Source organism: Acomys russatus, chromosome 26 (genome assembly GCF_903995435.1).
Source record: "Acomys russatus chromosome 26, mAcoRus1.1, whole genome shotgun sequence".
In the NCBI taxonomy this organism is placed as follows: Eukaryota; Metazoa; Chordata; class Mammalia; order Rodentia; family Muridae; genus Acomys; species Acomys russatus.
Genome location: NC_067162.1, coordinates 50,193,751 through 50,211,257, shown reverse-complemented (window position 1 = coordinate 50,211,257; position 17,507 = coordinate 50,193,751). Strand labels below are relative to the sequence as shown.

Genomic DNA, 17,507 nt, shown 5'->3' with positions numbered 1-17,507 from the left:
GTGACTAATATAGTGTTTTCCCTGTTCAAGCATAAGAGAAGCTGCCTCGGGCAGGGAAGACTCCCCACTCTGGGTCACTTCAGAGGCACCTGGTTGGCTACAGTGTGCACCTGGAAACCTGCTTCAGCCACACAGGCGAGAGCCCAGGTGACAGCTGGGTTCCCACCCTGTTCTTTCAGCTCTCCAAGGCCCAGGACCATGTCGACAGCGATGAAGACTCACCCCTGGTGACACTCTCCTTTGCCCTGTGCATTCTGGGAAGGCGAGCTCTGGGAACAGCTGCACATAATATGGCTATGAGGTACACACCCCCTCCCCAGGAAGCACCCACGGTGTCTTAGACTGGTGCAGGTATTCAGAGTTGACGTTCTGTGGGTTCTGCCCGTCACTTTCTTTATTTCCAACCTGGCCTGCTCGCTTTCAGATGCGGATTTCCTCAGGTTGTTGCATTTGGAAATATTACTTTGGGTAGTTGGAACCCGGAGGTTCCAGGTCTCGGGTTTCCAGGTTGTAAGGGTTGGGCTAGGAAGGTAGCTAAAAGGCTTGCTGAGGATGCTCTGGGTTCAATCCCCAGCATTGCATTGTCCTGCACCTTAGAGATAGAGGCACCATGTCCTGGGCTGGGCTGTGGCGCTCGACGCCACCTGGACCCTGATGCAAGTGTGGTCTAAGCTTGGGGATATATTGTACCATTTGGAGTGCAGGCATGAGGACCTGAGTTCACATCCTTTACCCTCCTGACCCCCTGCAGATGCTGAGATCCCAGTGCGGGGACGCAGAGGCGGGAGGGTCTGGGGTGGGGTTTCCGGATCACAGTTCTTCATTCCCAGGGAGGTGCCTTCCCTGAAGGAACAAATCCAGGAACCACGGGGCATTCTGAGCCCATCTGGGATCAAGCCAGCCTCCCTGACAGGAATATTTTCACCTCAGAGCCCAAAGAGCTCTATCACATCCCAGATCCCAATAGTTGAGCCACCGAGGAAAGACACAAGGTCGGGCTTGTCAGGAATTGTGGGGTTTTTTTGTTTGTTTTTTGTTTTGTTTTGTTTTTGTTTTTTGTTTGTTTGTTTGTTTTGCTTGTTAGTTTGTTTATTATCACTGTGATCAAAATGCCTTTGAGAACAAGTTAGACCATGGTTTCAAATCCATCATGGTGAGAGAGGCACAGCAGAATGGGGCTCTGACAGTGACAGGTATAGTGCAGATGTAGTGAGAGAACCCTGCACACTAGCCAAGGGAGGAAACTGCAGGGTGACCTGCCGTGAGCTGGGCCTCACACTTTCACTGTGCTGGGCCCTGCACCCGGAAGGATCAGGGCCAGCTGACACACCTGGGGCCGCCATTCAGGCAGGAGGATCCAGCCCTGTACCTTAAAATCAGCTGTGTCTCCCTGTGAGAACGGAGCCCTGGGTGTAGCTATAGCTTGTCCACCAGTGGCATCAGAGCGGTGTCACACTCTCATCCCCCCCCCCCACTTCAGAGCCACTTCCGTAGTTTTTTCTGTCCCGTTTCCCCTGACGTGACGTGCTAATTGTACCTTGTGTGGCTTCCTTGGGCGTGTAAGGATGAGACACGACCAGTGAATGCGATGCATGAAGGGAGGTGCCACGGGTCACCTGGACCACTGTGTCTGCAGAGCTGGCGTGAGGTAAAGCCAGTGCCTTCCTTGTCTGTGGATGTCCCAGAGGGGAGTAAGGTGCATAGGAAGAGAGCTTGCTGTGGTCCTGGGGCAGGTCTCCTGTCCAGTCATGGTTTGGTGACAGAGGCTGACACCTTGAGCACTGGGTTATCCCTGTGACTGATCAGTGGTGAGTCACCTCGTTTGTCCGCACTCTTTACTCGCAGAAGCCGGGCTGCAACGGGGTGGGATGCAGAACAAGCCAGTCTGTGGCGGGCTCACCCTGATGAGTCCTGCAGAAACTAACCCTGTAGTAAGGTTGCTTCCCCAGAGCCTACAGTCTAAACCCAGCTGACGACCTGAGGCTATGAGCCTTGTCAGGCACAGTGCTGCCCTCACTTCCCAGGGGCCTGGGGGGTTTTCAATGCTGGGGCTACAGCAGCTCCTTAGGTGGCTGCTCTGAGTCACTTTTGCACTCCAGACTCAACCCAGTGTCCCTGAATCAGTTGTGACATCAAAACTGTCCCCAGATATGGACAGGTGTCCCCTGTGGGCCCAATCCCAGTGACTGGGAGCCACTATGAAGAGTGACAACCAGGTTAGGGACTGTTACTTTTTGTTCTTGTCACTCTGATTAGAATGCCCATGAGAGCAAGTTCAAAGAAGAAATGATTTGTTTTGGCCCAAGGTTGCCAATCCATCGTGGCACAGGAGAGCTGTCAGACAGGAAGGGGGGCAAAGCAGACACAGGCAGGGTGGGGTCAAAGCCTGACGTGGTGCTCCCTGCTGTCCCCGCCTGGGCACGCTGCCTTCTGTCTGCTCATTCTCCAAGCCCTCTGCCTCCACCATGGCATAGCCTGTCTTGCATGCCTCCCTGATGGGCTGCAAGTGGGGCTTAGTCTCCTGAAAACAAAACCTTGATTGTGCTGTGCGCCACTCTCAGAAGTGACAGCCCAGATCCAGGTGGGTGAGAGTCTGCCCTTTCTCAGTCCAGGTGTGTGTGTGTGTGTGTGTGTGTGTGTGTGTGTGTGTGTGTGTGTGTTCCTGTGGTTGTTAGGTACAGGTGTATGGGGAAGCCGGGGGACTGACTACCTGGGCAGTCACTCGTCAGGCACCATCTACCTTTGCTTTAGAAACAACTTCTTGCAGTGGCTCAGCTCTCTCCCTGTGGGATAGACAGGCACCCAGTGAGCCCTAGGGATCCGTCCCTCTGGGCCTCCCAGCTCAGGGGTCGGAACTGCGCACCATCACGCTGGCTTCTCAGGAGAAGCTTCAAAGGACAAAGCTCCAGATCCAGACTCACCCCAGGCATCCTGCAGGTTTCCACTCCCCAGCCCCCACCCTGCCCTGCTTCACTCCAGCCTCCTTCTGTGTCTACCTTCCTCTTTATCCCCCTCCAGCCCCCCTACCCCCCTACAGCCCCCCCACCCCCCATCCCCCTCCAGCCCCCCTACCCCCCTACAGCCCCCCCTACCCCCCTACAGCCCCCCAACCCTGGGGAAGAGGCCAGTTATGAAACACCTCCCACTAGAATGCTCCGATGTCTGGTTCCCCAGGCTGAGGGCTTCTCACTTGGGCTCTGGTTCATGCAGAGAGTCACTTTAATAAGACAGCTATAAGCACAGCAGGGCGCCATTTTCTCTGAAAAGAGAATCAACATTTGAAATATAGACCGTTGTTGAGGCCTCAGATGGGAGCCTGAGTGACTGGAGGAGACACTGGGGTTGAGGCAGTGGAGGGGCAACAGCCTGCAGCCGAGCAAAGCGCAGGCGGAGGCTCTTGTACTGTGGGCATTGCCTGGGGGATTCGGGTGAATCTTCAAGTCTTGTTGTTTTTCCTCATACACTGAGTGTGCAGTGTGGCGCCCCTACCTTCCTGTATTCACAGCACCTCATCTCCACTTTGATGGTCACTGCCTTTCCAACAACAGGCACATCCCCATGTGCTTCCCCATGGCAGTTGCCACTCAATCGTGGAATCCTCAGACCACGGCGGCACCAGCCTCGGTGCAGTCCTGCTCCGGTGGCCTCTGTGCCTCCCAGGGACTGGCTGTAGCACTCAGACCATCGAGAGCTTTTCTCTGTGAGCAGACAGCCCTTTGGAAAAGGTCACCTCCTCCATCTTATTCCAGAAGGTTCTAGGTCCCTCCAGACCACAGCAGAGGCCCCACGAGGGGAGGCCCTGGCAGCCCTGATTTCTCAATAGAATCTTGCTGGAAATCAACAAAGGAGGTGCTACCACAGCAAGCGGTGGCCATGCTTCCTTGAGGCCCAGGGCGGGTGCCCTGTATCCAGTCAGAGGTCTTCTCACTAAATCCTTGAAGAATCTTTCCCCATGTTGTCCTGTGCCTCTCCTCCCACACCAGCCCTGTCCAGTGTGCTGGCTGGCTGCCCTGTTTGCCTCGCCCCCGCAGCTCGGGGCCATTAGAGGCAGCCATGAGAAAGCACAGTATAGAAACAAGGGTGGAGGAGAGGAAGTCTCCCTTCCTGTCCCACATGGCTTTCCCAAGCCCTCATCATGTTCGCTCAGAAAAGGCCCCAGACCCTGAGTGACTTCCCTGTGTGACACCGTTCTTCACTCGGGTAAAACTCAAGGATCAGTGAGAAAGACAGAAAGTAGAACAAAGCTGGAAAACCCGGATGTGGGAAAGCCTTGGAGCCTCCGGTAGAGCTGTTAGCCACTGACTGGACCCTGGATACCTTGCTTCCTCCCTAGACGTGAAGAAAGGGCAGCAAGGGGAGCAATTACACCTGAGGACCTAAGAGTCCATGCTTGGGTGCCATTTGGTTATTTGGTAAAGTTCGATTTCTACTATGATTAACACAGCCCTGGGATGTCAAGAAGAGACATAAGACCCTGGTGAGGGGAGGGTACATGTGGCAGAGCTGGCGTGACTAGGGAGGGTGAGCCTGCTGCCCTGTGTCTGTGTTGGCATGTTCCAAGCCGGGTCTCAGTTTCACATCAATGGTTTCTATGGTGATGGGAGATAAGTTTGCACTAAAGCAGCAGCAGCATACTTCACTTCCAGCTGTGGGCGGGGCACTGGGGCTTCTGGGAAAGTCCAGAGCCCTCTTCCTTTCCTTGATGGGTCATCCTAAAATGTAGGAAGACAGTGTATGTGCACACGTGCAAGGGGTCGCCCATCCCTGGTCGCCGTCCATCTTACCTGAGGTTGTAGCTCACTGATTAAGCTACACTGGGTGGCCTGCAAGAACCAGGGACCATCCCGCCTCTGCCTCCTCGGCTCTGGGATAGCAAGCACACACATACCACTACACATGATTTTTTATGTGGGTGCTGGGAACTCAGGAGCTCGTGTTTGTGTGCACTAAGTGAGCCATCTCCCTGGGCCCAGGAAGATGACTCCTTAAGGTAGGAAATGCAGTGGGGGTGCTGGTGGGGACAAAGGGATGAGGAGCATGTTCAGAGTGAGGCCACCGCCATGTGACTGTGCTTTGCAGCCTGGACTCATTCCTGTATGGGCTCCACGCCCTCTTCAAAGGCGACTTCCGGGTCACAGCTCAAGACGAGTGGGTGTTTGCCGACATGGACCTGCTGCACAAAGTTGTTGTCCCAGCCATCCGGATGTCCCTGAAACTGCACCAGGTAAAAAGCCACTTCTGAATAAAGGATTAATCTGCCCAGTTACATCTGATCCCTGCCCTTGGTAAGATAAGCAGCTGCCTCCTCCATACTCCCCTGTCCTCCCTCATCCTCCTCCATCCTCCTCCATCCTCCCCTGCCCTCCCCGTCCTCCTCCATCCTCCTCCATCCTCCTCTGTCCTCCCCGTCCTCCTCCATCCTCCATCACCCATCCTCCTCCATCCTCCTCTGTCCTCCTCCATCCTCCCCCATCCTCCCTCAACCTCCTCCATCCTCCCCCATCCTCCATTCTCCTCCATCCTCCCCCGTCCTCCCTCGTCCTCCCCCGCCCTCCTCCATCCTCTTCACTGGCCCAGAGTCAGCTCAGCCAAAGAGTATGGTACAAATCCTCCTCAATCATGAGCTGAGAGAAAGAACCCCTCCCTCTACGTTGTCTGTGTCCAGTACCGGGTTATGGTGAGGGGAGAAGCAAATAACATGGGCCAGGGAGATGCCTCGCTCTGGGACGTGCAAGTGTGAGGTTCTGAGTTTGAGCCATAGAACCCAGGTAGAAAACCGAGGTGTGGACACCAAGACAGGAGGCTCTTTAGAGCTCACTGGCTGGCCAGTCTAGCCAAAGTGGTGGTCTCTAGGGTCAGTGGAAGGTCCCATTTCAACACAGCAACAAAATATGGGTAGCCACCAAGGGAGACAACTAAGACTGCCCTCCGGCCTCTCCATTTGCAGTCAAGCACAGCCTCCATATCTCTCTGGTGTATATCACACACTCAAGTAATAATTAAAATGATGAGTTAGGGGGACTGGGAGTAGAGGGGGGCTGCAATCAGGATATAAGATGAATCAATAAATACATTTTAATGATGAATTATTCTAGGTCATTCTCAGCTACAGCATGAGAGCTTGTCTCAGAAAAGCCTACAAAAATGAATTAATAAAAATATAATCTTTGAAAAGCATGGCACCCCTTTTCTGGAGAGCCTCAGGAAATTATTCAGTACTTAGCTTTAGAAATAGCGGGTTGGTCTAAGTACACTTGACATTGGCTAATGACCGTTTTCCCCCCAGGAGCTTATAGGAGGAGGTGACAGTTCACTCGGAAGAAAGGGGTTGACCTAGATGTTACAGAGGCCTGAGTAATGCAGCTTATTGCTAGGCATGCGCCATCTGGTTAGGGACAATGAGCTGAGATGACCTTTGTACCCAGCTCAGGGTTCAGTAACATGGCGGGGCTGGTGGGATGAGGAGGGCATGTGGCCCTGAAGGCCACTCCAAGTCCCCCTCTGCCCTTGCTCAGAACCAGCAGCTCTGGCCTCACTGAGCCCACCTGGACTCTCCCCACCAGGACCAACTGGCCTCACTGAGCACACCTGGGCTCTCCCCACCAGGACCAGCTGGCCTCACTGAGCACACCTGGGCTCTCCCCACCAGGACCAGCTGGCCTCACTGAGCACACCTGGGCTCTCCCCACCAGGACCAGCTGGCCTCACTGAGCACACCTGGGCTCTCCCCACCAGGACCAGCTGGCCTCACTGAGCACACCTGGGCTCTCCCCACCAGGACCAGCTGGCCTCACTGAGCACACCTGGGCTCTTCCCACCAGGACCAGCTGGCCTCACTGAGCACACCTGGGCTCTCCCCACCAGGACCAGCTGGCCTCACTGAGCACACCTGGGCTCTTCCCACCAGGACCAGCTGGCCTCACTGAGCACACCTGGGCTCTTCCCACCAGGACCAGTTCACCTGCCCTGATGAGTATGAGGACCCAGCCATTCTCTACGAAGCCATCCAGACCTTTGAGAAGAAGGTGGTGATCTGCCATGAGGGAGACCCAGCCTGGCGAGGGGCGGTGCTGTCTAACAAGGAGGAGCTACTGACACTGAGGCACGTGGTGGACGAGGGTGCCGATGAGTACAAGGTCCTCATGCTCCACAGGGGCTTCCTGAGCTTCAGGGTCATCAAGGTAAGCCGCAGGTGCTGGTCCCCACCTGGGGAGCAAGGAGAAAGAAGTCAGAGGAGTGCTGGCAGGCAGAGGCAGGGCAGAGAAGCAGCTGGAAAGCCTTGGTTCATGGTGGAGTCATCTTCCTCCCTAATTCACCACACAGGACCATTTTGTTTGGTTGGTTAGTTGGTTTGGTTTGGCTTTTTCCCAGACAGGGTTTCTCTGTGTAGCCTTTGCTGTGCTGGACTCACTTTGTAAACCAGGCTGGCCTCGAACTCACAGAGATCCGCCTGCCTCTGCCTCCCGAGTGCTGGGATTACAGGCATGCGCCACCAAGCCCAGCTCTTGTTTTGTTTTTTTAAGTGTCTTAATGTTTTAAATAAGTTGTGATATAAGGCATGTTTACCACTGGCTGCAAGTTGAAAACACCTACTTCAAAGTTCCAGAACTTTCTCTGATTGCCTGCTCCTGGGTCGAAGAGCCCTCTTCCCCATGACCTTTCTTTGCGCAGGGCTAAGAGAAATCCTTACTTCCTTTTTATTTTCCCTAAGTTCCCTCCTATGAGTGTGATGTCATTTTCAGGACCCAGACAATGGCCTTAGACCAAGTGTTCCATCCCCAGATTCCCTGTCCTAGAACCACACCCACTCTCTACGGATCTAACCCACAGACTGAAGGCCAGGGGCCCTGCACGTCTCCCAACCCCCACCCCTGCTCACAGGTGAACAAGGAATGCGTGCGCGGACTCTGGGCAGGGCAGCAGCAGGAGCTCATCTTCCTGAGGAACCGCAACCCTGAGCGCGGCAGCATCCAGAACAACAAGCAGGTCCTGCGCAACCTCATCAACTCGTCCTGCGACCAGCCGCTGGGCTACCCCATGTACGTCTCCCCGCTGACCACGTCCTACCTGGGCACCCACAAGCAGCTGCAGAACGTCTGGGGTGGGCCTGTCACGCTGAACCGTATGAGGACGTGGTTCCAGACCAGGTGGCTGAGGTAGGACTTCCAAGAGGCCTCTGCCTGGGCACTGGGGAGGAGCGCGTGGAGCTCTGGGCAGCACGATGCTGGTGGTGGCCACTGCTATGCACAGGTGGCTCCTAACAGGTCATTTGTGGCCTCGGAATGACTCAATAGGGAATGTCATATCCACAGTCACGTTCCCCACTGTCGGGCCAGGTTGTGTCTACCCTCTAACTGGTCTGGAGGATTATGTTTTATTTTTTAATCCTGTTGTATATATGCTCGTGTGTGTGTGTGTGTGTGTCTGTCCGTGTCTGTGTGTGCATATCACACATGTGGAACTGAGAACAATGTTACCAGCGGTTTTTTTTTGTTTGTTTGTCTGTTTTTTTAAGACAAGGTCTCTCACTGGCCCACAACCCACCAACTGGGCTAGCCTGGCTTGCTGGTGAGCTCCAAAGAATTTTCCTGCCTCCACCTACCCAACACTGAGCTTACAGTGCACTCCACCATACCCAACCTTTCCACACGGGCTCCACAGGTCATACTCAGCTCCTCGGGCATGCACTGCCCAGCAAGCGTGTGGCTGGCTGAGCTGCATCTCTAGCTCTTGTGGGTATTTTAAAGCGACCCACTGTTGGAGAGAACGGACCTTCAGGCGTGCCACTCAGCACTAAGTCTTTTTCTCTAACGCAGTCGCTGGGGGCATGCTAAGCAATTCCTGAGTGTGGCAACACTCCTGATGGGTTCGTAAGGAAGGTTCAGAGTGATGCTGCTTCTTCCTGGCATGCCAATTGATTAATCAACTAATTAATTAACCAAACAAGTAACTGATTGATTGATTGATTGATTGATTATACAGTGAGCCCCTTCCTCACTTGCACTCCAGGGGTGCTGTCTACCTGGAGAGAGTGCCCTCCCACCCAGTTCTCTCATGGCGAGGGTTAGGGATCAGCAGTACAGTCGGATGTCACTTACAGTGGGGATCGGCATGGATAAGAAACATCAGAGCTGCACAAAACAAGCAAGAGCTACACATCAGTTGGTGACACCATCTTATGAGACCGCTGTCGTCAGCTGATGCCACTGTGTGGCTTGACTGTGTGGGAGATGTTTTGGTGCGACCCTGAAGTTCCTGTCCCTCCCGCAGAATGAGAAAGGACTGCAGTGTGGGCCAGCAGACTGGTGGCAACATCGAAGACATAGATGGCGGAGCAGTGCCATCAGCAGGTGGCAGTAACGCCCCTAGTGGAGAGAGCCAGGATAGCAGTACAGAACACCCCAGGAAAGGAGGCGCCCAGCAATGGGCCTCACCCCGTGGAAGGGCTCAGAGGCCAGGTGAGTGCCCAGAGCCACAGGTCCAACATTGAGGAATGTATCTGATACTCTCCGGGGCCTTTTTGGCTGCAACCAAGGGGCTTAGGGTCAGCGGTTGTGGCTGTTGGAAGAGATTTGCTCAAATGATGCCCTGTGGCTAGCCGGGTCCAGCTTTGGTCATTCGTCTGTCCATGTGTCCATTATCTTGGGCAGTCATTTGTGTGCCTGTCCCCATGCCTGTCAGATACACCATTCCCTGAGCCTCTCTCCATATGCATTTCCACTGTATGCATCCTGTTTACAGCCTGTGACCATGGGATTCTGCATTTGGTCATCGCAGTAGCAGAGCGTGTTTGGAGGGAAGGGGCTGGACATTAAACTTCAAGCCTGCGCAGCTGCCCTCTACCCACTTCTTCCAGTTGGCACCACCACCCAAAGGGCCCAGGCTCCCAAAACAGCACCGCCAAGTGGATGCCAGGTGGGAGCCTGGGGGAGCCAGTTCTCATTCAAACCATACATGCTAGCTGTCATGTGACAGAGAGGCATGCGGCCACTCATGAGTCGGGACGTGCCTCTGGGAAGAGCAAGGTAGTGAGTGTTCAATTCTAGCAGGACCTCATACCACTGCAGCTGACTGACAGGCCCACCTCCCGTGTGCTACCTCCCATGATGGGCTCCTCACCTCCCGGGACTGCCCCGCCCTGTCTTTGCTCCTTGCCTTAATTCCAGCTCTGACCCTTCGCTGAAGTCCAAAGGACTGATGTCTGCCCAGAATCCTGACAAGCAGGCTTGCCCAGGCCACCACACCGAGCAGGCGCTGCTGGTTTGCTGGGCACTTCACACTCCTACCCGCTGCCAGGAATGCCGCGTGCCAGCCTCACGAAGTTCCGCACACTCCGCAGCCATTTCCTCATACTAAACAGTAGATGTCACAGCCAAGGAGAGATGGCCTAGCACTAAGCCTGGTGACCTGATTACCCGTCACTCTCGTGTATCCCACATCAGAGGGAAGGGTCGCAAGTGTATATCACTAAGGGCTCAACCTTCAGCTAATGATCAAAGACAAAGGAAAAACAATGAGCCAAGGAGCATAATTTACATTATGTTTCCATTCAGGTCTGAAGGTTTTCCCTAGAAATGCTCAGGATTGGATAATGCGGTCGTTGGAAAAATAAGTTAATTGTAAAATAATGAGTCGGAGCAGCACAGATGATTTTCATGCGGCTTTCCTGCTACTTGGTGCTGTTTCATTTGTAAAATTAAAATTGGAAGAAAAAAAAAGAGCAACAAAAAGCAGAAAGAGCATCTGCGGCGTAACTAGGGAGACGGCTCAGTCGGTGCAGCATGTGCTGCGTTAATTAGCGGCTGTACTGCAGAACCCGGCACTCACTCCCCTCCCTGGGCTCGGTTTCAGTTTCCTGGACGGCTAAGACATTGGCCACATAGAACACTAAAAGGAGTTCATTAGCGTCTGGAGAGACGGCTTGGTGCTTAAGAGCACTTGTACCTGCTTCTACAAAGGAGCAGAGCTCCATTCCCAGGCTGGGCAGCTCACAGCTGCCTGTAACTGCAGCTCCGGGACATCTGACACTTCTGGTCTCCAAGGCCTCTGCACACAAGTTCACATGCATACAAGTACACAAGTACATAGATACACAGACACGCATTACACACATGATCAGAAAAAATATTTCATTAAACACAGTACTTATATTATATTATATAATATATTCCAAATGATGGGACAATGTCTGGTGATACACCAGAGACGGTGTGGTCTCCTGACATTAAATTACACGTACAAAAGCATTCTGAGCTGCACAGAAAATGTTTTTAGTAAGTTCATGTCTTGAAACTGAGGCCCCTAATGCAAAGTCGGGGCAGGGCAGCCATGGGGGGTGAGTGACGTCAGCCCTGTGACGAAGTGTCTCACAGGAGGTGAGCCCATCAAGACAAGACAGGGCTCTGTAGGAGAGACTGGCTCAGGAGTGTGCTGCCCTTGGTGGCGGGTTAAACCATGGATCAGAACGGAGAGGGGCCAGCCTTGCCCGTAGCATTCAGCACTCCTTACAGGGCTTAACCCATTGCTCTGCTCCCTCTCACAGGCAGAAGGAAGGGCCGAAGCCAGTCCGTCCAGGCACACTCAGCGACAGGCCAGAGGCCACCTACCCTGAGTTCCTCGGGTCCCATCCTAGAAAGCCACCAAGCCTTCCTTCAGACATCCACATCTGTGCACGAGCTAGCCCAGAGGCCCTCAGGCAGCCGGCTCTCCTTGCACACCTCAGCCGCATCCCTGCACTCCCAGCCGCCTCCCGTCACTACCACAGGCCACCTGAGTGTCCGAGAGCGGGCAGAGGCACTGATTCGGTCTAGCCTGGGCTCTTCAACCAGCTCTACTCTCAGCTTTCTCTTCGGCAAAAGGAGCTTCTCCAGTGCACTTGTCATATCTGGACTGTCTGCTGCAGAGGGGGGCAACACCAGTGACACCCAGTCATCTAGCAGCGTCAACATCTTGATGGGCCCTTCCGCCAGGGCCTCTGGCCACACTGCTCGGGTAAGGACTGCCCCAGAGGGAGACAGGCAGGATGGAGCCACAGGGCCTGGTGCTCCAACCAACCAGGAACATAGTCTTTCCTTCAGGCAAACGAAAGCCCTATAGGGGGGTCACAAGCCCTATGGGTATTAGTAGGATGGGTCAGTGTACCCCAACATAATTATTTCCGTAGTCTAGAAGCCCTGTAATGGGGAGATGCCTCCCCTCGCCCACTCTATGGACGCAGGACTCCATCCTTTCCAATTGTGCCCCTGTGGCCTGAGGGAGAAGGAAGGACGGGGGTTAAGTTGTCAAGGGCTCCCAATTTTAAAGATGGCCACCCACTTCCAAGTGGTTCCATCCCAGAAACAGAGTCTTAAGAGATTCAGTCAAATAAGATGCTGCTTGCCCAGTATTCATGCTAACTGACACTAGATTTTTAAAAAAATTATCTGGGATTCATACCTGAGAAAGAAAGGGATTGACAGACACTCAGAGATCCTCTGACGTCCTCTGTTAGGAAAGAAAACAAAACAAAAACTGAGTTGAGGCAGACTCGTGTTTCCTGGCAGAAGAGAAGTCTCCGGTGACTCTAGGAATTTCTGAGTTTAGTTCCCTGAATAAAAAGCCTCACGTAATATCCCTTTCTGTTTTCTGCTTCAGCAAAAAAGACACAAGCTCTCTTTCCTTTCTCATCCCAGCTACCCCGCAGGCTCACTTCCAGGGTTCAGGCAGTTTTCCTCCTCTGTCTCCAGCAAGGACAATAGGTCTTTAGGACTCTGAGCATCCGGAATCCAAGGGCTCTCGTGCCACTTCTGACTTGAACCCTCAAAAGCAGCATCAGTGCCAGGGCTGGGTGGGTGGAGAGGGGCTCAGAGGATGGCGGCCACTCCAACTCAGGGCCACTCCCTTGAGCTGCCTTTGGATTTGGGGCGTGTCCCAACCTCAGAGGCTGCCCGTCAGTGCTGTCCTCTGAGCCAGTGTAAGAGGGCACCCTCAGAGCAGGCAGCTACTGGGCCTCGGTTCCTACGTCTGAGTGATGGGTAAGGTGATTCAGGAGACCCAGGCGTTGCTCAACCGTCTCCACTTCTTTCTTCTTTCTTAAGCACTTCTCTGAGCCATGTGAACCCACTGACACCCCGGATCAGGGGCTGCTTGAAGGTCGGCGCCTAGCTGAGGCTGTGTCGGAGAACCTGGGGGTGCTGTGCCGGAGAGCAAGCCAGGAGGACATGGGCCTGGATGACACGGCTTCCCAGCAGAGTGCCTCTGATGAGCAATAACAGAACACGTGTCTGGTTGGAGAGACAGGGACTCTTGCCCTGCTCCAAAAACCACATGGCTCTTCCTGAGGGAAAAGGGGAGCTATTCTAGAAAATAATAACTTTATCTCAGGTTTTGGAAACACTCACACAGTGTGGGTGCCCCCCACCCCAAGCACTGCACAGAATTGGACATTTCTCACAAAAGCCATGTTATATCTTAAAATAGCTAGAGTGAGTAGTTGTGGCTAGCTCCTTCCTGCGCTGGGAAATTAGAACAGATGCATGCTACGTCATTGGCATTTCACACATCACTGTCACCTGTCACCATGAGAGCAGCCTGAGTCACAAGTCCTCACAGGCGCTCTCATTAAGCCCACCAGGAAGAGTCCCATTCTTTATCGCCTCTGCACAGCCGTAAGTGCAGGCCACTAGCGAGAGCCTGAGGGTGCATTGGTCCAGGATGAGAGTCTAGAGGCGACGTGCTCCTTCCTCAAGTTCTGGGCCACCCAGGACCCCTGCGTGCTTCCCAGGAACACATGCCTGTCTTCCAAGCTGAACAAGCTGTACTGTATTTAAGCACATCTGCACACACCTTTGTTTTAGGGATTAAAATGTTTACAGTTATGGCTGTGTCCGTCCTTCCTACGCACATCTCCTGTACTCTGAGAAAGACACTTGTCGGGAGGGAGGCAAATCCTGTCGTGTATCCACCCACAGGGCAGGGCAGAGGCATAACCTCTTGCTGATAAGGGAGGGTTGAGGAAGGCTGCCACTCGGCTGCGTCACCAGCCTTCTGGAATGGCAGTGGTAGATGGTAGAAAACCCTGTGTCTCCAAAGCAGCTAAGATTGGAAAATGGGAGCCACAAAGGGTGGATATGGTAGTCCCTCACCACCAGGAATGAGGTGGTAATGGTCCCCCCACTTGCACCCCCCCTCGTGTGTGTGTGTGTGTGTGTGTGTGTGTGTGTGTGTGTGTGTGTGTGCACGTGCGTGCAGATGCACATGTATGCATGCATGTAGAGGCCCCGAGGACAACATCATCCCTCAGGTACAGCCCATCTTGGTCTTTGAGGCAGAAACTCTTGCTGACCGAGAGCTTGCAGGTCAGGTCAAGGTGGCCAGTGAGCTCCAGTTACCCCAGTGTGTATTGTGTGGGAGTGCTGAATTATAAGTGTGTGCCCCCACATCTGGCTCCTTTCCCTATGTGAGTTCTGGGGATCAAAGTCAGGCTCTCTTTCTTGCAGGCAAGCACTTTCCCAAACCATCTCGCCAGCATCTCCCTTCTAATTTTTGAAGTAAGTATTAACAATGGCCAAACAACAATCCACCTATCTTAACGGAGAAGGCTGACAGCAGAGGCTGCCCTCTGTCCTCCATGCGCACCGAGGCACCTATGCCAGCACCTATGCTGACACTAACAAGCCTGAGCACATGCTTGTTACATAAAAAGGGATTGGCAGTTCATAACAACAAGTAGGGGGCGTCTATCAACAGAGACAAGGCATCTCTCTAGAATCTCTGGAAACAGAATGTCTGGGTTCCACGCAGCTGTGGATCTATCTGAGAAGCCAGCGTGACCTGTTGCCGTTCCTCAGGTTGACTAACTTGGCCCGCCTCGCCTGACTGAGGCTCCCTTGGGCACTTCGCCAGCACAGGACTGCACAGCTAGCTCTGATCTGGAGGTGCATCCCCTACTTGAACTCAGAGAAAAGACAAGTGCCTAGTAGCAACATCAGGGAGCACAGCTGGCTGCTGCATGACATCCGTGACAGGGAAGATCTCTGAGGGGCTGGAGCCCAACTGGTAGGAAAAGCGTGACGGCAATAGGTGAGTACCAGGCCCACCCATAGACAGGCCATGAACTGCATCCTGTGCAGCCCCCTGCCTATGGAGGAGCCCAGCCACTAGGGTATACAGCCACTGGGGTACATAGCCACTGCATGTACACAGCCACTGGGGTACACAGCCACTGGGGTACACAGCCACTGGGCATACACAGCCACTGGGTGTACACAGCCACTGGGTGTACACAGCCACTGAGCATACACAGCCACTGCATGTACACAGCCACTAGGGTACATAGCCACTGGGGTACACAGCCACTGGGTGTACACAACCACTGGGGTACACAGCCACTGCATGTCCACAGCCACTGGGGTACATAGCCACTGGGCATATACAACCACTGGGGTACACAGCCACTGGGGTATACAGCCACTGGGCGTACACAGCCACTGAGCATACACAGCCACTGCGTGTACACAGCCACTGGGGTACATAGCCACTGGGTGTACACAGCCACTGAGCGTACACAGCCACTAGGATACACAGCCACTGGGGTACATGCTGAGAAGTACACACGCACACTGACCCCACACAAGGAAAGACACTAGTGTCATTCTCAGACTCCTTGAAGCTGTTCAGTGGCACTAAGGAGATGATCCTAGCTTTCTGTTTATTGAATAACTTCTGGGGAGTGGAGATAGGGTCTCATGTAGCCCAGGTGGACCTGAAACTTGCTTAGATAGCCAAGGATGACCTTGAACTTCTGACTCTGCGGCCTCCACCTCCTGAGCTCTGGGATGACAGGTGCGTACCGCCATGCCTGGTTTATATGGTGCTGGGGGTGGAACCAAGGGTTTCCTGCATGCCAGGCCAGCCCCTGCCACTGAGGCAATCTCTGGGAAATAGATGTTTTTCCTCACATACTACATCTTGATTATGGCTTCCCCTCCCTCTGGTCCTCCCAATTTCTCCCCACCTCCCCTCATCCTGATCCCTTCTCTGTCTCTCATTAGAATCCAAGGAGGCTTCTAAGGGGCATAATAAAATAAAATAAAATAAAATAAAATAAAACAAAAACTAACACACGAGAATTGGACAAAACAAAGAGAAGGAAAAGAGCCCAAGACACTAGAATCAGAGACGCACTCATTCACACTCTCAGGAATCCCACAAAACCACTGAACCGGAAGCTGCAATGTGTACACCGAGGACCTGGTGCACCGCCTCGCGGCCCTGTGCATGTTGTCTCTGAGCTCACAGGAGCTTTGATCGTGTTGATCTACAAGACTGTTCTCCTTGTGCCCTCCATGCCCTCTGGCTCTGATGCCCTGTATGCGCCTCATCTGCAGGGTCCCCTGAGCCCTGAGGGGAGGGATTTGTACATCTCGCATTTTAATTATAAAACTTTTATGTGTGACATGTTGCCCAGGTCCTCCCATGAGGCGCCCTGTGTCACTGAGCTATACTCACCGTGTTAGAGGTCCAAGAGTCAGGCCTGCGTGACACTTCTGCCAGGGCTCCTCAGATGTTCTGCTGGTATCTCTCTCAACGCAGCCTGGCACCAAACAGAAGCATGTCTCCTTTAGAGATAATACAACGGTGGCTCAAGGCTTTGCCTACATCATGGCTAATTAGGCGCCGACTCTAAATCCTGCCGTGTGCTTCTATGGCTGAATCCAGCACACACCTGTCTAAGATTGGTGGCTGCCCCCACCTCTGAAATATGGAGTGCGTGTTACAGTCTGTGCAGATGGCACACACAGGTCAACCCCGTCCCTACAGACATCAGTCTCAGTGGGAAGGGGCAGGGCCGCCTCACAGGTCCCAGGACCTTCTGTGGTCCATGGGGGTGATGATCAAATCAACAGATGGATTTGCAGTTTTCGTGGGACGCTCTCCATCTGCCAGGAGGGTCCAAGACACCCTGCCATCTACTTAGGAGCCGTGCTGCCTCGCACATGAGCTTACCTTCACTCACAGACAACAAAGAAATGGTTTCCATGCCACCGGTATGGTAGTACAGGGAGGGGGCAGGGGCGCCATCCTGTGCCACCACCTTGTTCCGGCTGAGACGCATGTGAGCGATATGTACACCAATTTGCTTTTCTGATGTGAATGCCTCAAGTGAGGACCCACATCCTGCTCCTTTAGCCCCCAACATTCCTTATAATGCCAGGATTTGCATCCCTGCTCCAGAGGAGTGGTCGCTGAAGGACGCGCCAGTTTGTACAATCACATGTCAGTGTTAGGTCTAGGGCATGCGGTTCGCTAGCTGACTGAGAGCCCAGAGGAATACACAAAGGGAGTATGGACTGAGCAGAGGCTCTGAATCCACTCAGCTCGGGGTTCACGTCTTCCACCCACCACAGCGGTGATATTTTGAAGTTGTGTTTTGAGACTGTTTCCCTATGTAACCTGGGTTGACCTGGAACTCACCACCTCTGTGCTCCTGCCTCCTGAGTGCTTTGCTTACAGGTGCACACCACTAG

The 17,507-nt window shown here is 53.6% G+C and overlaps 1 protein-coding gene across 1 annotated transcript in view; it reads left to right on the top strand.

The window, feature by feature from the left end:
* Nucleotides 1–13,463, top strand: part of Pcnx2 (pecanex 2) — a 145,218-nt gene extending 131,755 nt beyond the window's left edge. The window contains exons 28-34 of the mRNA XM_051169258.1: nt 180–301; nt 5,080–5,224; nt 6,951–7,181; nt 7,882–8,156; nt 9,271–9,458; nt 11,543–11,991; nt 13,077–13,463. Coding sequence (XP_051025215.1) covers nt 180–301; nt 5,080–5,224; nt 6,951–7,181; nt 7,882–8,156; nt 9,271–9,458; nt 11,543–11,991; nt 13,077–13,250 — 1,584 coding nt within the window. The 3' untranslated portion in view covers nt 13,251–13,463. The remainder of the gene's footprint in view (nt 1–179; nt 302–5,079; nt 5,225–6,950; nt 7,182–7,881; nt 8,157–9,270; nt 9,459–11,542; nt 11,992–13,076) is intronic.
* Nucleotides 13,464–17,507: the final 4,044 nt, after the last annotated feature.